General features: G+C 41.6%; 1 protein-coding gene and 1 long non-coding RNA gene across 2 annotated transcripts; both read right to left on the bottom strand.

Annotated features, from left to right (window-relative positions):
* Window positions 1-216: 216 nt before the first annotated feature.
* LOC115383179 (uncharacterized) lies at window positions 217-23,695 on the bottom strand. Its single transcript, XR_003930651.1, has 3 exons — window positions 23,684-23,695; window positions 17,201-17,207; window positions 217-954 (listed from the first exon to the last, which is right to left on the bottom strand). It is a non-coding gene; the product is annotated as an uncharacterized LOC115383179 (long non-coding RNA).
* On the bottom strand, window positions 993-13,571 carry mmp2 (matrix metallopeptidase 2). Its single transcript, XM_030085036.1, has 13 exons — window positions 13,334-13,571; window positions 12,954-13,180; window positions 12,031-12,179; window positions 10,984-11,112; window positions 10,266-10,439; window positions 9,509-9,682; window positions 8,643-8,816; window positions 8,104-8,259; window positions 7,863-7,989; window positions 4,444-4,580; window positions 3,824-3,983; window positions 3,443-3,552; window positions 993-1,396 (listed from the first exon to the last, which is right to left on the bottom strand). Exons 1-13 carry the CDS (start codon window positions 13,487-13,489, stop codon window positions 1,293-1,295), a joined length of 1,977 nt encoding a protein of 658 aa, XP_029940896.1. The 5' UTR covers window positions 13,490-13,571; the 3' UTR covers window positions 993-1,292.
* Window positions 23,696-26,554: the final 2,859 nt, after the last annotated feature.

Below are 26,554 nucleotides of genomic sequence, written 5' to 3'. Positions count from 1 at the left end.
GATGATATTTTTATATACATGGGTGTTGGAGCAGGAAGACATTAAAATCATGCAGAACTGTGATCCTCCAGGACCAGTTCTGCTAATATTTGTTTTAAGTGAACAATTGGAGCAGCTCCTTCATTTCGTGTTTTAATTGGTGGGATCACAAGACTGTCAGAAAAAGCCTGTAGTCAATAATGCACATTTGCAAACTTTTCAACAAGTCCATTTATACTGAACATTTTTATTGATGACAGTAACAAAGTGCACAAGCATTAACACCACACAACACAATGACTATACTGTTAAAAACAAACACACAAAAAATAGTTTTCCTTAAAAAAAAAAAGGTTACAATACACAATACTACTGTGGTAGCCTTGTCATGAATCCATCATGCAGCGAACGTATACAGCCTCTAGAGGCAACCTGTGCCATTAATCTTTCTGTACCATAAGTAAAGGGACACGCAACATGGAGTTGGTGTGGCAATAAACTGGTCTCCATATTGTGCAGTTCCCGTGTATAGTCCTATACAAAAGTGCTAACCAAATTAAGAGTAATGTGTGCCTGCGAGTACAACTTCCTGACATCCAGAGGAAATTAGGCAGTCTCGTCAGACAGAGTTACACGGATTATATAGAAAATAGGACTATATGCAACAAAAGCAATCTCTAAAAGCACCATTTTCGGTCACATTGTGCAAATTCATTCTTTTCAAATGTATTGCACAACATTGAGAAAATTAATTAAACGTGATACATTTATAAAACTGAACTTCATTCACTCAACAGAGAATTAACTCTAAGCCAACATGAATTGCTCATATGGTGTAAAAAAAACAAACAGCCTTTCTGATTCAAAATTTGCACAAAGCGGCAATATCTCACAGCACAGTATAGCACTGCGTTCAATGCAGTGTGGACATACCTGATGTCTAATTCATCAACACATAAACACAAAACAAAAAAACTCCTAAAACAAAAGTGGGGGTACATTGTGTAAAAAAAAAAAAAAAAAAAAAAAAAAAAAAATTGCATCTGCTTAGTAAATTTTCAAAATCACACAGAAATGAAGCAAATATCCAGTTGCATATGTTCAGCCTGTGTAGGTGTACAAAGCTGGAGGAGGGTTATACAGGCTGCAGAGACATGTGTCCCACAGAAGCGTGTAGAGTTGCCCGGAAAAGAAAATCTTACAACAGTGTGCCCTGTGGCGACGTCAAGTTGTGTGCGATATTACAACAACGTCCTCGTGCAGAGAGGCCGTCGTTCCATAGAGTAGCCGGTTGAGAGGCGCTTTGGCGGCGCTCAACAGCCCAGCCAGTCCTTTGTGATTTCGCCGAGCTTGACGATCTTCAAGCTGCTGTCTTCTAGTTTGAAATAGTGGCTGCCTTTGAAGAAGTAGCTGTAATCTGTGAAAAGCAAGCAAAATACACACATTTGAAATCATCTTCTGGGCTCAGAATCTGCTTTTGTAATTGATCGCATTCAACAGAGCTTCGATTGATGAACGTAAGCAGTATAATCAGTTTCAATCATGTTGACATGGATCAAAGTATCTAATTAAGCTCTGCTGGAGCCAAAGAGAAGCTATCGCTTTCTGAATTATGCTAATCAGGAAGCATACAGCAGTGGCTCTGTTGAGGGTCACAGACTTGCTTTATGTAAACATGTTTGTTCACCGTGTGGGGAACGGGCCTATGAGATGCTTGCAGTACTGAGAGCATGTCAGGAGAGCAGTCATGGAAAAATCCCTGGTAGCTTGCCACAGGCAAAAATCTGCATAACCAACCTCGAACCTCAAGGATACTTACAGTGACGGATATTTACAGGCTGAAAATTCACCCTTATTTAGCATCTTGCAGAAGGAAGCGGCTTTGTGGGAGTTGCTTTGCAATTCCCCCCAGCAGGCCGAGTGAAGATAAACCATCGTGTCTGATTCACTCCAAACACATTATATCGTCATGCGAGCAACACGAAGCAAGTACTCCCTCAATGAGTGTCTTTAGCTTTAAAACTACTCCCTCTGGTTTGTTTCACTTCCTTACATTCTTTGTGTTGTCAGCTCCTCTAATCGCTTCATTTCTGGCTAGACGTTATTTTTGCTTGCTGGCTTTTTTTTTTTTTTTTTTTTTTTTTTTCACTCCTTTTACTGAGACAGGCAAAGTGCCAGACTCACTGATAGAGCTGACTGGATTTTCCTACAGTCTTACCAGAAGGAATGCCACTCTGCAGACAGTAAACTAGCACATAAAAACAGCAGTGTTTAAGTCGAACAACAGAAACACCAGGAAAAACAACAAAAACCAAGGGTTGGGACCGGGATGCCTACAGCTATGCTGTCTCGTTGATTTACACTCAGAGTAGTGATGACTATTGGTTTACTCCTGTAAAGTGTTTTAATGCCTTTTAAGAGTGTCTGGTGTATTGCAGTCAGAAGCCGAGCCGTCAGTCTGGTTTATCTCTTTATTTATCTATCTGTCCATCTATCGATCTCATCCAGACTGCAAGGATTTAACAGCTACTTGATGGAGATTTCTGATAAACCCAATGGTTACTGACCATAAAATGTTTGAGATTCTGTGGTTTCTCAGTGACTGTCACCATGGGGTTGGTATTTTTCCAAAATGGTGAAATCACCAGACACATTCAAATGGTCGGCTAAAATTTCTAGATATAGATGTTAAGAGTCTCAGGCAATCTCAACACCAGAGGCATTAAAATAAAAGTATATCAACTGTGTATTTTGTTTAACATCAGCCTGTTAGCTATATCATTCACCATACAAAAAAATGCAGTGTTTTGTCCCTGAAAATGGTTCGATCATAAATAAAGTGCATATTTTCAGAAAACCTCCACTGTCCTTCTTTTTCTGCACACAAAGACATGTTTTCTCATGCACATGCACATGCACACTACAGTTGTAGCCAACCCCACTTTCATTTTTTTTGTGCATGCAGATTGCCAGCAATAGCAAGGACTGCTTGTAATGTTCACTACTTTAACAGAGCCTCTTCTACAAAATGTGCATTAAAGGCACCATCAAATAGATGCAAGACACAGGGCCAACTCGTGACCCGACATGGAAACTACAACATTCTCTTGCTTTTCCAGTCTTCTCTGTACACTAATCAAAACAAAAATGAAAAAACTATACTGTGTCCAGCTGAATTTTCATAAGTAAACAAAGTCTGAATGAAGTGACATATGATCCTTCCTGAACATGAGATGTTTTTTGACTTTAGTTTTTAACTATCTTATTGTATAAATGTTTGCAGAGGCCAGCTCTGATCCGGTGGAAATATGAGCATTGTTAGAGGGGCCACTGATTGCATCTAATAGTATGATGCAGAAGTTTCTGGGTGTATTAACGCTGCACTAAACCCGAAACGATGTGACCATGTGTATTTTCTACAAAATAACTTCACAAATATGCAAAAGTAAAGACATGTTTTTACCAATGCCATTAAGACTGAAGGCTGAGTCGAGGCCATCTGGAATGCCATTCCAGGATTCAGCGATGAGTTTGGGGAATCCAGAGTCCATACTCTTCGTCTCTTCATCGTATCTGTTCACACACACGATACAGTGGATTGCAGAAGTTTGTCTCTGACATAAACTCTCAAACATTTTGGCTCTGAAGCAGTTACATGACAACCCAATCAACTATTGAACACGGACCAACAGAGCTGTTTGACTCTACGGTGCAATTTAGGTCAACACTGTAACTGGATCCAGATGCAGCTCAGAGGAGATGCTGAGCTCAGCTGCAGTCTGGGCTGAGTCACAACATGATTTGAGGTTCTCCAATAGTTGCGTAAGTTTGTCCTCCTCCTTACCTCCAGAATTTGTCCCCAGAAAAGAGGTAAGTCTTCCGGTTCTTCCTGAAGTTGAAGGCAGCGTCAATCTGCTGCACATCGGCGGGGAGGTCCAAACTGGAGAGCCTCTTCGGATAGCCTTTCTCCAGCTCATCAGCTTTATAAACGTACACCTCATTGCCTAGGAGGAAAAGAAAAGGCACGTTCAGTAACGAGAGGTAACTACTTTAACATTCAAATCAAGGTTCCTGAAAATGACATTTGAGTGAGATCATCTGGAAACCACCTCGACGTCTTCAGAGATGATGCATGCATTATGTAAATCTCATCAGTACTCAGGAAAACTGTCATATTCATAAAACGCTGAGCATTTCTCAAAAACCACTAATAACTTTAGCGGAAAATCTCAAGTGTCCCCAGAGTGCACACCACTCACTGGAGAGCTCAGCCAACATTCCTCTGCTTCTCCTTATGTTTCAAGTCATCGGGACGGCCACTGACATGAAGACACCTCCTGCTTTATCACTCACTGGCTGAGTCCCATTTGTCTGATGAACACGTCATTACAGGGCTGATAAAGTGATTTTCTGATGGATCTTTATTGACCGTTTCTTCACAGTTGTTCATTTTCTGCATGATACCTGAGAAGAAGACTGTTTTTTCCTCCACTGGGTTTTCGTAGGCGGCATCTATCTTGGCAGGCAGGTCGGGCCAGTATGTGGCCACGAGCATGGGGCCACTGGGCTTGCTTCTGAAGTTCACCGACCTGAACAGGAACCTGGCATGAAGAGAAGAAGTGGGTGAGCAACTGAAGAGCTGGGAATGGAACGAGAAGGAGAGAAGAGAGAGAGAGAGGGAGAGCGTATGTATGTTTGATTGGGGTGGGATGGAGGAGGAAGAGGAGGAGGGGGGGTTTGTGCAAGTGCTCCCCTGGTCGAGTCGAGCCACAAAGGCCTGATTCATGAGCATCTGGTTCTCGTTACGACTAAGGCTGCAGACGCCAGTGGAACAAGACCCATCTCGCCTGGATTTCCAATACACAGCCGCCCGACAACAGCAGCTTCTTCAGAAAATCTTTTCCACTGACCTATTTTTAAGAAAGGAAATTATCTGCCACTGACAAAAAAATGAATTATCATCACGATACAATGAAGATGAGCATAAAACTTGACATTTACAAAGGATTAACGGGGATATGTAGTGCTAAAAGTGTTGTTTTAAATTTGTAGTGATAATTCCTGTAATGCAGGTTCATGCAGACGAGGTGATTGCCCTCAAAAGGTCTGACGAATGATAAAAGATGGAAGTAACAGTTCTACATCCTGAACAGTTTACAGCATTAAGTTTTGCTCTCATGTGTAATTCCCAAATATGGGTTTTCAGACTGAAAGCTTTGTCGCCATCGTTAAATGTTTTCTTTCTGTTTCTAATTTTCACATCCATTTGCTTTTTAACTAGCTGTGTAAATACTCCCCCTCTCACTGACTTCTTACTTTCAAGATTTATCTAACATGTAACATAACTCTGCCTTGTTCATGAAAGAAGTATTCTTATCGTTATGTAAAAAAGGTAATCTCCTTTAAGTTGGACAAAATGTGGTATCTTGAAGGAAAACCTCCCACACTGAGAAAACCTGTTTTCCAGTGTAAATCATGCTTTCTTGGTGTTGAAAAATAAACCAGAACTGAAACTTTATAAATACTTCCACTAGTTCTGCTAACTTCTTTAACATATATATTCTTGAAAATAAGCACATGAGAAAATGTTACTTGCTAAGAATTTAATCAGTATGTTGGCCAAAGTGTTTCTATACGGCAGACTTTCTAATTGCCTTCTCCTTAAGCCTCCAGACAGACAGACACACTTTTGTGCTGAGCTAAGGGAGTGCTGCAAGCATTACTCATTGCATCATGTCAAGATTTGTCCTACATCATAAATATGCTGAGCCAGGAGAAAACCAGATTCCACTTTTACAATGAGGGAGTAAAGTAAGCTTTAGCCTGGAGCCCAGAGGGCACTACCCTTTGTGTGAAGCTTTCAAACTCAGCTTGTATCAGTGCACTGCTGCATACAAACCCAACATGGCCTTTGGGTAACTCATTTAGTCAGATCAACAAGTCCGCACTGACACTTGACTAATCTCAGACTTTGGTGGGATATACTGTACTGTATTGACTCTGCTGCCTTGAGAAAACTCTTTGTCTTCATCTTCTTCCTCTCAACTTTAGATCAACTTTGTTCCAAGGCTTCTACACTTTTCACAAAGAATCTTACACTTCATGGCACAGAAAATAAAGAGTGGAGACTGTGGCTTTATGCCTTACTTGCAGACACAAAGTTTCTGATCACGTTGGAAAATTAAGAAAAGAAATTAATGTATCGGTAAAACTCTGTTATTTCTGACACAATTCAGTGGTTAACTCAGTGTTATGGCTCTACATGACTGAGGGGTGGGCCTGGGGGTTACCAAGGAGTTTCGGGGGGGGGGGGAATCTGGGATCAGATCAGGGTAATAGCTTGTTGCACAGCTTGATTTGAAAAGAAACCGATATGAAAACAAACAGGTGGAGATTAAACTACTTTCCTCAAAACACACATTTTAGGATGAAATGTGTTGTCAAGCTCAACCATGACAGATACAGACTGTATCTAAAGAGCTTTAAAATACCAGGTCTCATGTTGTAATAGGTATAAGGAAGTCAATAATTCCACCAACACTTGCAGGGAAGGATGTAATGTGGTTGAAGCAGATCCTCTCTTTAAAAACCCTTGATCAGGATCATTTAAACACTAGTTAAAACAGGCCCAGCTACACATGAAGACAAGCACATTTCATCTTCCAGTAATATGATTATTAAGGAGAACACCCAAGCATTTAGATGGCATGTTTGGAGTTGTGTGCCTGTTTTAATGATCAGGAAGGATCAGGATGATACGTGTTCATCTTTCTGTTTTCAGGCTAAATCTTCCTCCAGCCAGCTCGCTTTCTGAAAACACTCAGGGTTCAGTTAAGCTGGGTTTTCAACATAGTGTTCGAAGGCAGAGCAATTTCTCTGGGAGCCACAGAGAAGTTAAAAGTAAATCTGCATTAAAGCAAGATTTGTGGGCAAGCCTGTGACTTGTTTTTCTGAGTTTGTAACTCAAAGTTCTTGTCAAGTAAAACCAAACTGATGGAAAGACTCGACTCTTTAGTGCGGCGGTCTGCTGGCTTATTTGTTTTGGACCTGTTTCAGAAATAGCCACGACAGAGATACAACTCTGTAAACCCTGAATTAAATACAAAACAAATAAGAGGGAAAAATGACAGGGTTTCATCACAGAACATTATTCATGTTTTCTATCTGCTCCTTTTAAACCTTATTTCAAGGGGTGATCTGTCCATAACCAAATCCAGCTGCTGCGAGGAAAATGTTCAATCTGCTTTACAGGACAATACACTGAGTCACAAAGACTGTTGAGTAAACCACAGCATTTCATGAGTCCTCCCCTTCTACACAGAGTTGACCGGCAGACACACACTCAGCTTACAAAACTCTGGATTCGGTGGCGCCTGTGGAGAAGAGTCCTGCAGACTTTGTTGGGAAACGACGACTGCTTTGGCTGTGAGTGCATGGGAAGCCTAACGGTTCGTTTCCCTTCCTGCTAATTGTCGCATCACAAAACAAGCATTTAAGCCGCCACAATTTACATGTGGAATAAGACTTCAACATGGGAAACAATAATTACTGAGAAACCTCACGTCAAACCGATCATTATTTATGAAGCTGCATTTACAAAGCACAACGACCTTGCTGGAGTTACACAAGAAGACAGAAGTAGGCCGAAGGTTTCTGTTTGTCATCCTTCACGTAAATCCGCAAGGGGAAGTTCATCCAGACTGTGGAAGGCCAAGTGAGTCTAACAAACCTAAAAGGCAAGTGATATCATCGAGAGTGATGCTTAATCAAACAACTGGGGATTTTGGTTGGGTTATCGGTTTCTTCCCACTCATTTGTTCCTCCTCTGTCTTTACTGAAGCCCTGGAAAAACAAAAAGAGGATTCAGAGTTTGAAATGATTACCTGTCTTTGAAGAAGAAGGTCTCTCCTCGGATCTGTGCTATAGCATCGAAGACGACTGGCTCTTGGCAGATGTCCATTGGGGTGACGGGGCCCTGTGTCGGAGGCAGGGGCTTGTCTGTCGGCACGCCTGTTTTGAGCATATACCACATTTTGTCTCTATGAGGGAGTAGGAGCACATTTATGTACAACTGTTTTTATTTCTGACTTATTGGAACATTGAGTCCCACTTTGGATTTCTCACCATAGAGCTCCTGGATGCCTTTGATATCATCGTGAGAAAGTCTGAAGTCTTTGGTGAAAGTGTAAATGGGGGCCATTAAAGCCCCGGGGTCCTGAGAATGCTCCAGACCGAGGGCATGACCGAACTCATGGGCCGCCACCAGGAACAAACTGTAGCCTAGCCAGGAGGAAATGTGTTCAAGTTATCTTCACATCATTCAACAGCAAAATCTCACTATTTTCTTGTATTTTCTAGTTCATATTTTGACCCTACCACATTTTCAGTCATCTCATTGCACGAACTAGCATGAAATGTACTATAAAAGCAATGATTGATTGACTGATAAGGAAAGTTATTTGGATGATCATTCCTTCTCCTGCTATTTCAGACTAACAGGCAGACATCTAAACTCATCTGACCTTTTTCTTGATTCTTCCAGCATGTCTAAGAGTGAGCTTGAAAGCAGGATCAAAAGACAAAATAACTCTTTGCTTTTTTCTCTGGCTCCTGTTCTCAGAGCAAGACCTGGCCTCAAATATATCAAGCCAAAGACTTCCTACCTTGGTCAGGACAGAAGCCCCATTTGCGGTCATCGTCGTAGCTCTTGGTGGTAGCGCACCACATCTTGCCATCACTGCGGCCAGAAGAGGTACAAGAGTCATACGTGTCTCCCAGAAAGGTGAAAGGAAAGACGCACGGCGCGCCCTCTGCATTTCCTCCCACCGTGGACATCGCTGGAGGAAACAAGAAAGACGCACAATCAGTGTCAGAAATATGAGCCACGGACTAAGTTTACTTTGCTGTTGTGTGAGCCGGTTCCTGTGCCAAAAGGTTTCTCCAGAAAAGTTTGGTTTGGATTGCGTTGTGAAATGAGTGCAGATGATGTTGAAAGCAGCATCATGAAAGCAGCTGGCACAAGGCACAAAACATCAATAACTAATCCACTAGGCACAAAACCAAAAGAGCACCCATCCAAATTGATTTTCTTTCAAAGGGAGATCATTTCAATCTGGCATGATAGGTTTTTGTGCTGTTTCTTTTCTTTTTTTTTTCTAAAAAAAAGTCTCATTCAGCACACGCAAAAGGTCTTACAGTAAAACTACACTGCTATAAAGAAAACAGAATTAAGCCAAGGCAGTTCTTCTCAGCCTATATTTTTTCCTTACGAGACCACCTCAACCCGAAATATAGTCCTACTGACAGAATGGAAAATATGACCCATCGCTGAACATTAAAATACTTCCACCGCCATTTAGCCGACCACAAGCAGGACGGAAAAGCCCAGCTGGAGAATTCCTGTAGATCAGCACATGGCATGACACCATATGCTGCTCATCAAAACAAACACGGCCAGGAAAACGCAGCGCTGCAGCTAACGCGAACATCTGCGTGACAAAACGACGGCGAACCGATGGACACCACCTACCGGTTTCCGGGCAGAAGCCGTACGACGTGTCCCGGTCATAGTCTTCGGTGGTGGCGCACCAGCGGTAACCGTCGTCCCTGCCCTGAGTGGTGCAACTGTCATACTTCTCCCCTTGGAAAGTGAAGGGGAATTTACACGGCGCGCCCTCTGCGTTTCCTCCCAGAGTGAACAGCACTGCAAAACCATAAAGAGTAATTTAAAAATTAAAAAAAGGAATATACATATTGCTTTGAAATAGATGCAGAAGTTGTGCAATGGGACAAACAGTAGAAACAGGCCTTACTAGTGTTCACATCATATAAAACAAGTAGTACATGTGTACTTTGGCAGTTTCTTGCAATGGGCATGTTATCATGTTGGTACAATTGACAGCTATACAACACAGATAAACAAAATGTTTGACAAAGCCCAGTCTTTTAAAGTGGGGCAGTAACTTGGAAAAAAAAAAACTGTTCCGTAATCCATTCCAAACAAAAAAAAAAAAAATGAGAGAAAGAAAAAAATAACAACAGCACTTTCCTGGCATACCATCCAACCTACTTTCTCCCTGTCCAAAACCAGCAGCTTTGAATATAGAAATCATTTGATATGAAGTACGACTCTGCCAGTGTTCAAACACTGCGTCGGTTTACTGAAGCAGTCAGTGTTGGGTTCAGCATGTTGTAAGTAGGGCACGACAACAGCGCTGCTGAGGTCAAGAAAATCACGTCTTAAAACATAGTAAAGAAGATGTGTTGGGGTCACTGAACAAACTTACACTCGTGAGGGCAGAAGCCGTATTTGCCGTCCTCGTCAAAATTGTAAGTGGTGGAGCACCACAGGAAGCCGTCGTCACGACCCTGAGAGGTGCAGCTGTTGTATTCGGTGCCCATGAAGGAGAAGGGGAATTTACAGAACTCTCCATCGGCGTTTCCGAATTTCACCTTCACCACTGAAGAAAAAGATTGAGACAGACACTCAGGATTTTTCTGCAATTTTTTCAGCAACTTTGATATCTGTAGAAGGGATTAGATGAATACTGACACCATCAAAAACAACTTCACCTCATCATTTTCTTGCAACATGAGAAATTAAAGATTATATCTGAGAAAATTGGAAATCCAGAGTAACGGATGTGGATATTAGGAAATGCTTGGGAGCAAAACTATCTGGGTCAGTACGTGCAAATGTGTGCGAAAGAGATTTTTCCTCTTCCAGATGGCTGTGGTTAGTCATAGCGAGAGCCAGAACGTCCACAAAAAGTTAAAACAATCAAAACAATACATCTGAAAGTCAAGTCAGTGAATGTGAAAAACAATCTGCCCTTTTTAATATTCTTTATGACAATATAATATAATGTGATGGTTGTTTTTTCCATTTGATGGAAAAATCCATGTATTTGTTAGACAAATGAAAACAAATCACTAAAGGTCTGAATTTTTTTGCAACACATTTGGGTTCAATATATTTTTTGCTTTTTTTTTGTTTTTGGTTACCTTGGCCTTCTCCCAGTGTCCACTGCTCATCATCATCAAAGTGGGAGTCTCCTCCAATTCCAGGCCCAGGGGCAAAAGCATGAGCCAAGAGGCCGTCCTTGCCATCAAAGGGGTACCCATCTCCATGTTCTGTTGACCGTATCAGTAACATGAGTGTTAAAGAGCCATAACCGATTTAAAGAACATTTCAAGCACAACATTGCATTTGTTCAGTGTTTTTCTTCCTGTAGCTGCTCTGCTTCTACTCAAGTTTCCTACTTCTGTTTGTGTTGCCTTGTAATTGCCGGACTCTTGCTCAACAGGGTCAGCTGTGGCTAGACAGCATGACACTATGGCACTGTGAGTAAATATCAAATTGGTATTTTAGCAAGAATGACAGGAATGACCTCTGAAAGGACCACAATTCCCACTGTGAAATGAGACGTTCCTGAAATACAGCCCGCGGACTCACTGTGAAAACATGTGGGGTAGTGCTGCTTCACCGTTCGTTTACAAGGCAGTGACCTCTGACTCACCTGCCCACTTCGGTCTGTGTGTAGTCTTGAGATCCATTTGTGGATTTAAATACCAGAAACAATCCCAGTATAGTTATGGTCACGGCCTGAACGGCTGAACTAACTCTTCTTCTTACCAGCCACAGGTTTTCTCCAGTCATACAATTTTCATTTTTCCTACACGTCATACCTTGAGTTCATCGTAAATAAAATGTGGCACTAATATTATTCTTGTTGACATCCAAACAGCTCATTTATAATTTGATGAAATTGAGCTGTTAGCTCTCCTCAATTGGATGGATTTGGACATTCTCTGTTAATTCATAATAAGAAAAGGAAAACACAGTTTGTTTTAAACAATACCGGGCTTTAAAATAGTTGTTGAGGCGCATGAATGAATTTTATAGTAAGACAGTTTTTAGACAAAGATGCCAAATCTTGCAACTCCTGTATTTTTCTATTATTTCAGCAGCTTTTGGTGATTGAATGGGCAATATTTAGATCATGCGAAACAAGGTATCCATATTTTTACTCATCCAGATACAGAACATACCATTACGGCCAAAATTAATCATGATGTCGGCCTCTCCGTCCATGATGCGGTTGAAAGATAGAGGCGTGACATCGCTCCAAACTTTGAAGGCTCTGAAGAAGGCGTCGTTTATGACCTCCTCGTCCAGATCTGGAGAGTAACCCAGGATTCTGCAAAGTGATTACAGAGTGTGACGGCCGTAAAACAGGGATAAAACCAGACAAAGTCCATCAAAGCCGCGGCGGATCTCTGAAAATCACATTTTTTGCAAGGCGTGTTGGACCTATCAGCAGATTTCTCCCCTCCACTGAAGATGATTGGCAAAAAGAAGCCGGGCCAATAACGCTCCCACTGTCATCTCTGGGAGCCCTTCCCGAAACAATGTTCAGCCGCAAAACCAACTTGTACGCCTGTCTGCACAGTCATTTCTCCTGAAAACAGTCTAAGATCTCGTAGTTGTTATTGTCTTTGGCTTGCAGTCTTCCGGAGGAACACACGAGGCAGACGGGCTGGAAGGATCAGAGCACACAAAACTGCTGATATAAATAAACTAAATCCACACTGTTGTAAACCTCAAACGGAACAAAAACAAAGGACTTGACACATACTGTGTAGGAATGCTGGTGTTAGCAAGACATAAGATGCAAGCGCTTCAGACTGTGGGGTTGGGGGTGGGGTGGACTGGCTGCTGGGAGAGCTGGGGGTATGCAGCATGTCTCAATCTTTAAAGAAAACTTGGTTTATGGGCAGAGGGAGTCTAGACTGACACACACACTGCATGGCAAATACCCTGTGTCTAAAACAAATAGTTAATTGGAGTGTTAGAGATTTTTTATTCTTCTTGGCAACACTGCATAAACAAACTCAATGATCCCTTTATTTGAGCACAAGTGGGGAATCAGGACACACTGGCCCCCAAACTGCAGTAAAGGGAATAATCTGACCTGTAGGTGATGTCGTTCTTCTGCCACTGGGGCTTCCTATGGAAGAAGTTGTAATTGGCCACATCTGGAACGCCACAGCGGGGCTTTTTCATGATATCCACAGTTTTGGCATCAATCTCGCCAGTTTCTTGCAAGGCGAAAAACTTCTGCATTTTCTTCAAAGTGTCCTTGAGCACCATGAGGTTACATCTGTCTTGTGGGCATCCATAAAACTTATTCAGATAGTGCTAAAGCAGAAATGATAAACACTGGTTAATAGGGTGAAAATACAACAAACAGCCAACTTTCTGACGACTTAACAACAGTTATGAGTGAAAAGTCACATCTGGATGACCTACTTAGAAACATTTTCACGAAAGGGGGAAAAGAAACAAACTTACCAGAGCAACTTCTTTGTCTGTTTTAGGAGTAGTGTCGTCTCCAGGAAACCTGATAATAGGAGAAGGACGAGCATTTGTTGCTTGAAAAGTTATGAAGTGAACCAAAAAGACTTTGAGAACAATCCGACGACAGCTGAATATCGTCAGAAAGCCCATTTTCTCCCCTCAAAAGGTAACTTGTTGCAGAGAACGCTCCGGGTCGCAGTCCTCTCACTGCTTCAGCTTGTGTTGCCTCTGCGCCTCAGCAGGGTTTTTTTTTTCTTTTTTCTTTTCCTCCTTAACGGGACATCCTGCACCTCCTCGACTCTATGAACTTTCCCAGTTGTGCTTGCACAGGAACTTCTGCTTTGTGCGCAGTCTCCAGGTGGAGAAAGTAAACTGGCAGATGATGCACATGTGTTTTTTTTTCCTCACAGCTTTGACTTCTTGTTTTTTAGAATTGATTTAAAAGGAGGAAGATAGTTAGTTTAAAAAAGTCATTAATGTCCAGAGATAACATGCAAGCTCAAATTTGAATTTATACAGTCTTACCTAAAGAAACAATATGATGTATTTTCTTTTATGTATTGCTGCACTACTTACAGTGTGGATTCCTGCCATAATTCATAACTGGAGCATCGACTTAAATGAAGCTTTTGCTTTATGAATTCGTACGCCAAAGTTTGCTTTATTGTTTCTCTAAATGTCAGCTGCTTCCCGCACATCTGTTTATTTCTCTGCTCCACCCTTTGGATGAGCTGCTTTTCTTTTCTCCACCATCTGGCAGATAAATTCCACCCTGCAGGTACAGTGTTGGTTTTAAAGTCAGACTGAGATCCAGACACATCTGTTGTTCGGAAGGCTTGGATTTCTATAAGGTGGTGACTTTCTGAAGAAATGTCCTTATGTAATGTGGAAACACGGCGACACCTAGCTGCAGACGGGCCAGGGCTCATTTAAAGTGATATGTTGACATCTGGTGGCAGGATGGAAAAACAGACCTGAGTGACACCCGGGCATGTCCAGGCGCCATCATTCTGCAGGATTTACTTTCTTTTGGGATGATTTCAGTGAGATTACTTCATAATAATCATTGCAACGCATGCATTTTTGAATATAAAAGCATATTTTAAAAATCTTTTTCTTAATAATAATGCTGGATTATAAGGTAATTAGAAGAGCTGAATCAAATCAAATCAAATCAAATCAAATCAAATCAAACTTTATTTGTAGAGCATTTTTCATATTCATAAAAACAACGCAAAAGTGCTGAACAATGCTGCAGTGGTTCACACTCTTTCTTCATGAAGATATCTCCAGATCGAGTCCAGGCTTTGGACACAGATTGCATGTCTGTATGTTCTCTGTGTCAATCCTCCAGATATTCAGTATAAACCATGGAAAGTTTGTGTGGATGTTTCCTGTGAGAACTGTGAGAACATGCCCTGTCTACAGTCACCTGGTATCGACTCCAGCCCCCAAGTTGACCCTAAGTTGGGTGAAGTGACAGCAAAAGATTGTGTTTCACAGTAGCTGGATGCAATAGAGGGGATTTTACGTTTCAAATTTCATGAAAGATGTGATTAACAGCTAACAGTGCCTCAACAACAAAGTTTAACTAAACAACACAATAACAGTGTTTTGTTGACCAAATAATGGCCATGACTAAAGAATTTGTCATGAGCTTATTTGGCGTGGTCCATTGATTTAAAGTATTACTATGCCTCAACCCATAACTTTATGGCTGTATAAATATTGCTTTCAGGTTTTATTATTATTACATTTGAAATTGTATGGACCCTGAAACGGCATATCAGCTGTAATTATCTGTTTGTTCAGTCTTGTGTGGCCCAGAAGACCCTGTCCCCTGTGTGACTGACTCAATTTCTTCAAGGTTCAGGATGCAGAGTTCCATTACTGGTACCCGGAAGTAGGTCTTCGTTTATTTGTTTGATAAAGAGGTACAATGAATAATAAGAAAGCAAACAAAACATATTTTCCAGGTGTGAATTTCCCCCCGCATTTTATTTGTTTGCACACAAGCGTCCCTTTCCTGTCGAACTGTGGGGTTTTATTCAGGAGAATTGCTGCCCTCTGCTGGCCGCTGTGCGCCTAACACCTCCGTCTCTTCTGTGGCCTTTGGAGCCAGCCTTCTTCACGAACTTGTAATCTGTGGCATAGATTTAGGATCCTTTCTAACTGTCTTTGACATCTCTTTGTTTCCGCTCTCATACCGGATTACTCTGAACAGCACACGAGAGCGGACTCTTTAATAGAGAGAGCTGAGGGACTTTTTTCACAAAGAGATCTGACAGATGGATAGCTCACAAACAGGATTTTGTGGTATATCTAGCAAAGCAATTTCCCTTCCCTTTAGCCAGAGTACAGTTAATTTTTCATAGCCGGCGCTGCTGTTGGTGGTTGCAGAGTGAATTTAACATCCATTTGCCAACAATATCCAGGGCCTGTCACTTTGGAGCAGGAGCTTTATTTCATGCACTGATACATGCTGCCATCTCCTCTAACTGACACACGCGCGCTGATCTCTCGCAGAGCCGGGAAGCAGAATGGCTACCTATTAAATGTACATGGGCCTGCCTCTCCAAATAGAAAACGCTGAGATGTGAAAAGTTGAGCCCCAGCTACAGTAATTGAATGCCTTTGTGCATATGAATGCAATTCTGCAGGCGAAAGTGGCATAAGGAGATTGGAATGATAAGGTTTGATTTGCATGTAAATTGTTTTCTTTTTCTTTTTTGCCTCTGTTGACTGCCTAAGCTTTCCCTACATTTAAGCATCTCACTATGACTGTGTGTGTGTGTGTGTGTGTGCGTGCGTGCGTGCGTGTGTGTGTGTGTGTTTTGATGAAATACTGTGGCCTTCCTTAAAGAATGGGTGTCTTGTTGCAGCTGATTGCCAGCGCATCTCTTCCATTTGTATTTGTTTGTGTCTGAAATGGCTGATTGAAACACAATCACGCTGTTAGGGAATGCTCTATGCTTGTGCAGCTGATTTGTACTCCAGTGTTAACTCCGTAACCTATAACTCACACATGTCGCCATCATTACAGCCAATCTTTATTTACAATTATTCACTTCATGTTCCCAGTTTAATTCTATTTTTCAGCAGTTTCGACATGTTCTACAGAATCAGCTTAATGTTATGCTGCAATATGCTTGCTCTGGTCCTACAGCGTACAAACATCATGTCATTAATTATGGGGACGAGAGGCTTCCTCCAGCGTGCCAGCGACGTGGCCTCCTCTCGCTGCTGGGAACGGGACATTCTGGACATGAAGGCCAGCCGTGTCATGGCTCTCCAGCTGGCTCCGGATCTTCAGGCCCACCGATTGACCCGCGTCCAGATGAACAGACCGCAGACCTGGATGTCACCCACTCTCCCCTCGCCCCGGCCCTCTGGCTCTTGCGAGGACCCGGGCAGATCCTCTGAAGGGTCATCAAACCGAACTGCCTGCGCGGCTGGCCAGCACCAAGGTCATGAATGACAAATATCAGAGTCCCACTGCTCTCCTCTCGGTCCAACTCGGAGGCGTTTGAGAGCGTCGATCGGCACGGGCTTGAGCGCACAGTTAGCCCGGCTGCGTAGTTAATACTGACACTGAGTGGTTTCAAATCAGTCTATCGGCATTGTTTGTTTTATGTGCTTTGCAGGAGTAATTAAGCAATGGTTGCTGAGTAAATGAATGCAGCAGCAGCCCTGTCAATAAATCTGTTTCAAGATAACTTAATTTGGCTAAGCACTGTGTTACAGAAGACTGTGACACATATTATATCACTCAGTTTGAAACATTCTGATGATGAATTATTGAACATAAATCCATTATCTTGAACATATTTTATTTATGAATGCACCAAGACACTGGAGGACTTTAACACTGCAGGGTAATTATTGTTCCACATTGTGTCACCACTCTTCTCTCAGATGCAACTGCCAGAGCAAACCGCAATGAATCAAAGAATCACGGCTTTTGATTGACATTTTGTGTGTGCACAAGGCCCTCAGCGACATTAGCCGAATTGCTTTATTTAATGCTTTCTCCCTCATTCTGTTTCTCTTTTAGCACGCCTTGTAAACACTGATGCAATAATGCATTCCATTATACGGCGGAGAGGAGATGAGTGTCTCGCGTGGCTCCTCTCCATCTCAATAATAGGTCAACAGCTGTATTTAAAAAATTAATCACATTCTTGGCAGTTGCAAAGGTTAGCCGCGACGCTCCGAGATGCAATATTGGAAGCTCAGATCTGCGGCGGGTCTCGGCGGAGTTGAGGAAGAGTTGCCTTTGATGAGTACAGCATGTAAATGATTTGTGTGTGTTTATGGGACACGGGGCTGGCCCTGCCTCACTCCAAGACGGCGCCGTCGACACCACTCTGTGGCAGAGGCTGGCAACAGCAGATGGAAAGGAGCAGGCGAGGGGAGGGCTGACCCCACTGCAGAGTCTCATCACAGTTTGTATTCACTTTCTGTAGGGTGTTTGTCTTTCGCTTTCTGCTCTCTTTCAGGCAAGCTCTGTTTGAAACAGGTTTCAAACAGATTCCGTCTCCTCAGTTGTGTTTGTCGCGATTCCATGTGCAACATTTTACTTCTGCTGCCTTTTTTCCTGTTAATTGTCACGTTAATGCCTCACAGACTCTTATTCATATTTGTCTGTAGAGTTTTTAATAGTGTAAGGATGTCACCCCTTTATAGAGCTTTAGCAGTATTGTGCCCCTTCAACTCAATGACCCACATGTATTTCTTATGCCAAGCAGTAACGTTTCCCTCAGTATTGCTACTAGATTGTGGATTCAATAGCCAATAAAATGTTCACCGCGTTTCACCAAGCCTGATACTTACATGAATCGATTTTAAATTGAAGTCTGCAACTGCTGTGTCTGCTACGTGTATCGAAGCCTTTTATAAAAATTTCAGATCATCAGATTTACAATCAATCTGCTTTAAAGATAATTCATATTTTTACTCTCCACTTATTTCTTTTCATCACAATTTCTTCTCAAAAATGAAAATCAGGCTTGGAAAAGGTAACCCCATGATCCTGCTGCAGACCAGTCAGGTATAGAAGATGAATGGATGAATATCCCTGTGACTGTAAAAAGAAAGTTTAATGTGAGTCCTGCCTTTTCGTTAAGGCATCTCAGACCTGTTAAACTGCTCGTTTGTTAACCCAGTGTTTCTTGACGGCGGCCGCATCAACCTGTTTGTGTGATCTGTTAAGAAATTGAAATATTGATGCCTCTCTTGCATCAAAGACAAATTACTCTCAGAGATATCTTGAGGTGAGAGGACACACATATGAAATATGGATGTCTACCTTGAATTGCTTTTAGTAATTCTGAAATATTCACAGTGGTATTTCGGAGCGTCGCGGCTCCCGCTTGTCGACACTCTGGGATTAATTTTTCAGCAGTGATCTGATTTGGCCGTCAGTTAATGGACAGCCTTGAAACGTCAGGAACGCAGCTACCTGGATTGTTGGATGAAAATGAAATACTGCATGATGCAAGTGAGTGAAAGGATTGTTGAAATGCCTCTGTCTGTCTGCTGCTCTTGTCAGTTCTTAGATCTGTGCAGCACATTAGCTATTATGTTGTTTGCAAATGTCAGCTTTGGAGACTCCTGGCTCTGACACCAATTGCTTTTAGCATATAAATTAGTAAACCCTTGGACAATTATTGTTTTACCTCATTTTTCATCCCCTACTGGTGCAATTTAACCATAAATATCTTGGCTCTTATTCTGAGGGTCCCATAGTTCATAGATTAACACCAATTTTTTTTTTTAATGCAAATGTTGGTTTTCTTTCGCCCCCTTGGAGTGTAATTAGGAATGAAAAAACAATCAAGAGGTAAGTAATTGTCCATTAAAATAGAATGAGAAGAGTGCCTTCCAAAACAACAGAGACCCTTTGGGAAATCAGATTCATGCTTTTCTTTCTTTCATTCATTAAAGAGAAGAAGACGACCAGGTCTGGCAGCATGTTTGCTGGCATCCTCAAAACGGTCGAGCCTCTCTTTCTTTCTTCTTTTTTTTTTTTTTTTTTTTTTGTTTAACATATTTTATTGCCATTCAGTATCATCACTTGCCAGGCAAGAATACCTTCAAACTCAAGCATTTAATATCAATGCACTGTGTTGGGGAAGTGCTACACGGTGAGAGCTGACAGGCCTTTATTCACGGGAAGTGTAATACACCCAGGTAAACAGCTTTAATGTGATTAGAGCACACACACACAAACAGGCTGAATTTAATTTGACATGTATCTGGCTGCATGCTTTAACAACTGGACCTAATTTAACTGTTTTCTTTTCCTTTTCCCCAACAAATTCAGACATCAGTCATATTTAAAGTGGCTCAAGCAAATCCCCTCAGTCACTTCTACCAAAGCTGCTTCCTGGAAGATAACAATAATGCCTTCAAAGCTCAATGGGTCATTGATTATTATGGTCTGGACCCACCGTCACAAATTCCAGACAAAAGTGAATTTCCTATTCCCCGTTGATAACAAGCTCGATGTCACCTTTGAAGGTGAGGGAACTTGATTTAATAAAGTTCCTTTCTCTTTTTTTCACGTTGACCCCATGTCACCCTGTTAGTCAGAAAGGTTGAGTTACACTTTTTTTCCTTCCTTTCTTTCAGTCCCCTGCAGGCTTCAACACAGCACAGTGCAGCAGGCTGACAACCCTGTATGAGCCTCTGATAAGACCGATCGCCATCCAACACGCAGCTTTTCACACCGTTTCCATTTGTCCTTCCGCTTCATACATTTTGTAAAGATTCCATCTACCAAGAAATAGTTTTTCCGTATTTTCAATGGTAGACAGAGCAGATGAACAGTGACCAGCTCTGAAACAAGTTTTTGGTTTGAAACACCTGGGACTTTCTGAATGGAGTTTTTATGTTGTTGCTCACTCTGCATGAGTTTTCTCTCTACCAGTCTTCGTGCAGCTGCTTATTTTTGATTGGTTAAATGGTTGAGTGACTCACTACAACAGTGGTTCAGAGCTAAGTAGGATAACAATGACATGCAGAATCTTAGTGGAAGGTCAATATACATGCAAAACACGTATTTTTAGGTTTACTTTTATTGTTTTATGGTTTTAAGGCAAAAAAAAACTGTGGCTTTATTGAAGATTATGTCTTTGTAGTGGCCAATAGGAGTACAAATGCTTCCTGAAGTCATTATTTTGTATCAAATCTTTGGAAAAGTGTGAATCTATCCACTATCCACCATGACCACTGTTGTCTGCATGACTGCAGATTGAGATTTAACAACAACTGTGTTAAATTACAAGGAAAAATGCTGCTTGCAACATATACTATTTGAATCTTCCACTGAATTTTAGTATTTTATGTGCATTGATAATTTAGAGTTTGTTTGCGTTTTGCAGTTGTTGTTGATCCAAAGAGCAGCTGGTAACACTGGGGGTAGCACTGGGGAGACCAATGCGCCTCTTGATTTGTGGAGATGTTATGATTTTAAAGCTCAGAGAGCCACTGGTATTAGTTTTTGTGTATTTGCTTTAATTTTTTTTTGTAGTTTCAGTAGTTTCATTCTTCTTTTTGTCCTTATAAGCTGACTCAGTGTGCACCAGTCTGCTGGGCTGGTGTTCCCGGCAGCAAGATGTTCTCATTTTTTACCATTACGTCAATGATTTTTAAAGAAAATAGCATGTTATGATATTCTGATCCACAGTGGCATTGGCTTTGTCCCCAAAGTGAATCTGTGTGCAGTTAGTTGGACGTCACACTCACTTCGTGACCTTAAAATGATGACTCTGAGTCAACTTGTTCAATTAGTAGTAGATGATCAAAAAGCACAGCTTGTTTTCATATTGCAACAAGAATCACACTGCTGTCAAACAGCAACTGGCTTCACATGCCTATTCAGGAGAGCTTTGTTTAATCTTGATGTTCGTTTCTTGCGTGAGTTGTATAAAAACACCTTTGTGGCGTGACGTGAGGATGTTTGAATGTGTGAGCCAGTGTTCAGCTGCCTGGAAGCTCAGCTTGCTTTTATTCCCGTTACCTGTGATCTGAGTCGTGTTGTCGGCCTGCGTCTGCAGCTCACGGCCCCCCCTGTGCGATAACCACTGGAAAGCACGCATGCCGCCGTTGCCCGTGTTTGCAGGATATTGAAAAAGACCTTTGCCAGGAAGCTGAGGCCTACCAGCTCCCATTGGGGAGTTGTGATCACACCGCTCCAGATTACCGGATCACGTTTCTGTCTCCATCCTAATAAGCAACAAAGTCAAATGTGTGATACTCAATGGGCTCTTTTGCTGGGAATACTCCACCTTAAAACCAGCAGCAGAAGCTGGTCTCAGCTCGGCTTTGAACCACAGTGTGTTTACTGTTGTATGAAATAATGAATGGCACATGGCTGGTAGTAAAATACCGCTGTGAGTGCATTGTGTTTGCAGCTTTGAAATATTCCAAGAGATGAATCAAAGTACGAAGTAGGCCTGGTTCCATTACTATGCAAACCAGATAGATGGCTTACATTTAATTTATATAATACTCCCACAAGAATAATTTTTATTACACGGGCCATCTCGGTAGGAATATTTGGCCTATAAAGAAATTAACTTTGTCTCTTTGCTAAGTACACCAATGCATCAAGCCATTATTCCACTGATAGATGAATCATATCTGATATTACACAAGACAAATGTATTCATATTGCATATTTTTCTAATTTTTCCTGTCTGACCATCTGTGTGTGTTACGTCTTACCAAGATTAATCCGCTGATCCTACCGGGATGGGGGGCAGGTGTTTTATTTTTTCAAACACACAACAGAAGGTAAGAGCTGATATCAAAGCATAATCCGCAATATTATATTTTAAATCTGTGTAATGTATCAGGGACAGTAAGTTCCCCCAACTGGACCATATTGAGACCGGATTGTATTCTGTATTCCATGTGTTCGTGTGAGTGTCGCAACTAAGCTAAAGGGGGCAGACAGTGTCCAGGAAAAGTCATGTGTAGAGCATATCAGTGGCGAATGAAATAGCACTTTGTGTCCTTGGATCAGTGCACTAAATCGGTTAAGAAGAATGACCCCTGACTGGATTGGAGAGAGACGGGTGATTTAGTGGGGTTATGTCGCGACCTGTTTGACCGCAGAGACAAAGAACAAAGGCTCAAATTCCATTTACCCTCAGCTACAAATATCTGATTATCGCTTTTTCCTTAGAAACGGGAGCGTTTTATCTCACTTCCACCCGTTACTCAGGTGGCTCAGGGTTATGTGTGATTGAATGATTTACACAGACAAAACTCACAGCGCACGCTGCTGGGCCTGTTACAGCCACTCTCTTACATGTGCCCTCCTAAATTCACTTATGTAGAACACTTGTCTTTCCCAAGGCGTTGGACAGGACGAGTGGATACACAGACAGATTGCAAACTAGCGTTAATGATCGGCCTGTCAGCCAGAATCTGTATTACTTAATCTCCGGGACCTGCTGTACATGATCAAAGCGATGCAAATGCATTGCTGTATTGATTTCTAGAGCATCCCTGCTCTCATGCTTATACTACTCTTTTTACTGCTGCTCACAGTTTCCATTCACATCTTAGGTCCCACAACTGCCTTCATTAAAACAACCTGTAACCACAACGGTGGAATTTTCTGATGCTTCCGATCATAAGACAGTGTTGAAATCACATATTCCAACTTAAATGTAAAAAAACAGAAAAAATAATTATGTTGCGTTTTACGTCATCCAGATTTTATAATCGGCCAACAACCTCTGGAGTAGTCTATGTGATCCTCTTGCACAATAAGATTTTTTTTTTAATCTGTAGATCCCATTGCAGATTTGAAACGTGTCAATTGATAATCAGAGGATTAAGGAAGATACAAAGTAGTAGCAGATGGTTTTCTCTGATGCGCCCTATATGCTGATCCTTTCACAATATCCACCCACGTATCTGACACACTGTGACATATCGTAAAAGTTGCTCTGTGGTTACTCAGTAGGATGTAAATATTCTGCTTTGCACCCCTTAAAACTCAGTCCCCACAAACAGGTCATGTCTCAACAGCAGGACATTTTTCAACAGTTTTCACCAAATCATGTGAATTTGGTCACATCTCATGTTCATACTCATAAGGAATTCCACTGAGAAGCAGCGCAGTCTGATTTAAAACCCATTTGTGTTCTGTGGCCAGCCAGCGTGAACTCGCCGTCACATGGAGACTTGGTGATTAAGACAGCCAGTGGGAAATGAAAATGAATTCTTCAAGATGTGGAGAGGTGCTGGATGGGATTGTTGCAGGTCACCATGCATGCGCCTCATGTTTGCAAAGTAATTCATCCAACACAACGTTCCAGTAATGACATACTTCAAGAAATATGAATTGGGACGTTTCCAAACAAGGGGATTCAAATGATATTTTTGTAGGAGGTCAGCGCTTCCCACTGAGAAATGTTGGTTGACGTCCAAATCTGTGACATGCAGTGAGGTGTTGCCCAACATTTCTTTGCTCTTGTATTCTACCACATTAACACATTTAGTTAAAAACCTCCAAAAACATCATACACAATGCTGGACGTCCATGTAGAGTGCTGAAAGACAAATCCTCTGCCAGTTTGCCAGTTCGTCTTACGATAATGTTTTGTGCCACCAGATGACGCACTGAGTCACTGGAGAATTTAGTGCGTCCTTAATCCATCAAGAGACAACAGAGCAGTAGTCGCTGAGCCTTGACTACTGTTCACGGCCTTGGCTGGCAGAGGCAATAAACAATAATGGCTGCTGGACCTCGACAGGGACATTTTTCACCACCTGCTCGGTGAAAGATGAACTTTGGCATTGGGTTGACTACAGACACTTATGGGAAGCTGAAGAGTTTAGTTTTATGCTGAACTTGCTTCTGTACTTCTCCAATAGCTTTTAATATAACACAGAGATCCTTAATGTTTTTTTGGGGGAAATTTCCAAACAAATCTGCCGTTCTGAAGGACTTGTGAAGAATTAGTGCTCCATTGTGCTCCTTGAAAGAAATGGAGGAAATTCCCCTTTTAAAGAATTTAAACTTAATTTTTCAGTAAAAATGGAATTAAATTAATAAATAAAATCAAATGAAGAGATAAGCTGCAATGTTAAAATATTAGTGCTGCAGGTGGGACAGCTAAAGTTGGTATGTAAACCCGACACTGTAAAAGAAAAAGGTCAACAGTTTTAGTTGTAGATAACATATGTGCATAAACACAGAAAAAATACATGCTAACCCATCCTAGAAGGACAAACTCTACTTGAATATTGATATTTAACTTGATCGTCTCACTGGGAAACAAAAGTGCAAACTGCTTATCCACCAAATTCATTTGTAAATCCTTTAATGAAATACAGACAGTACATTTGTGCAACTCTATATGCGCAGAATGTATATATATATATATATATATATATATATACCTGTCAGTATATGCATGACCGGATGCCTGTTTTCTAGTGCTTAGTGTGCATATGAAGTTTTTTGGTCTTGACAGTTTCTCAGACACGTGTACTTCTTCCTGTGGTGCACTCTCAGCAAATTCCAGCCTGACTGAAAACCAGGATATATGAGCTTTGAGTCAAACTTCTTATTTTACGCAGCCCAGAAAAGTTAAAAATGATGTTTTATTCGGTATCGTCCTGTTGGCTAATTTCTCTGTCGGCTTAACAAACAACTTTAATCAATGCCAACCTGAAAAGTTTTATCTTCTAACAGTTTATTAGGGCAAAAGATGTAAAATTGGATGGCTAATGTGGCTAACTGGAATTATTCACAGCAGAAGCTCCTTACATTTAAAAACCTGTTCGTTTGAGCTGATGTGGCTGTTGTGCTTTAAATCCAGGAGAGCGATTTTACGCCCATTTTTGAAGACAGCCTACATGCTACCTGCTTTTCATATTCTAGTTGAAAGTACTGCCAGTCTGCGTTGATTTTGTGCGAGGACATCTCTTTATATCCCACTGCGCAGTTTTAAAAGTACAGTCTGCTTGAGCAGCGCTGCGGAGAGGCGGACTGCTGTTTGATGGCGCTGTAAATCTCAGTAGCTGCGGGTGGCTGTATGACACCTAAAAAGTGTCTTGAACGAGGATAAAACACGAACTGACGACTATCTTGGATGCTGAAAAGCAGCGCGGTGGACGTTTAATCCTTTTGTCGACTATTCGTGAGAATTTCTACAGTGTATGTAGCTTGATTGGCTTTTTTTTCCCCTTGTTGATAATCTTTGTTTATGACATGCAGTTGAAACAAAGCAGGTTTGGATTCTCAAGAGTCCACTGTGTAACTTAATCATCGGTGATGTCTACCTTACCTGAAAACCTTTTTAATTTTGCTGTGAAATGTTTTCCAACGTTCAGTATGTTGATAACCCAAAACTGATCAAAGTATTTTGTTTGGTAAGATACAGTCACAGTGCTAGTAATGTAAAACTCACATTGTTCATGTAATCTTTGTAACATTACCGCTTTTAATTAATATTAAAGTACTCAGGGTGTGATTTTTATAGTGTGTTCATTGCTTGCAGGAAAAAAAAAACACATGATAACACACTTCTTTTGCTGCACTTTTATTACATTTCATTTGCAGAAATTCAGGCAGGAAATAACTTTGCAGACTAAGACAGCAATCCTATCATGCACATGTAAAGCAGTGCTATATAAGCGCGGCCCTGAAACACTACTGGCATTGCTGTCTGCTCAACTAACACTCAAAAAGTGGCCAGGCCTGTGTGTGGATGGCACCCTTCAGTTTTCTAATTGATGACTACTGGGTGCAGTCTGATGGAAGCAGTGTGCTGGCAAACACATGGGAGGAAACTACTGCCAAGACAGATCTTCTATCAGATTGCTCTTTGAACTTCAAGCTTATGAGCTGCTGACAAACTCAGACTCTGCATGGCAGCGAACTGCAGTGCCCCTCGCCTTCCTTCCTCTTCTCGATCCCCGGTACCTTGTGGAAAATACAAAGTCAACACTGGCGTCTAAAGAAAGGAAATATCCTGCTGTTTTCTCTCACATACGTGCACAATCTCTGGCACGCCGTGATTCCATCTTAACTCTAAATGGAAACAGTGTTGTTTCTTTTCTTTCACGCCACCACCTAGCAGCAAAACAGCGTGTCAGACCACTTTCCTCGGGATAATTTCAGACATGAGAGGCCCACATCAGGCCTCTCTTTAGCTTGCACAGCCTGGCCTTCATTAGGCCGGCTTA

The sequence above is a fragment of the Salarias fasciatus genome, chromosome 1 (assembly GCF_902148845.1).
Source record: "Salarias fasciatus chromosome 1, fSalaFa1.1, whole genome shotgun sequence".
Lineage (NCBI taxonomy): Eukaryota > Metazoa > Chordata > Actinopteri > Blenniiformes > Blenniidae > Salarias > Salarias fasciatus.
The sequence above is the reverse complement of the archived record's forward strand: the minus strand, read 5'-3'. Positions and strand labels throughout refer to the sequence as shown.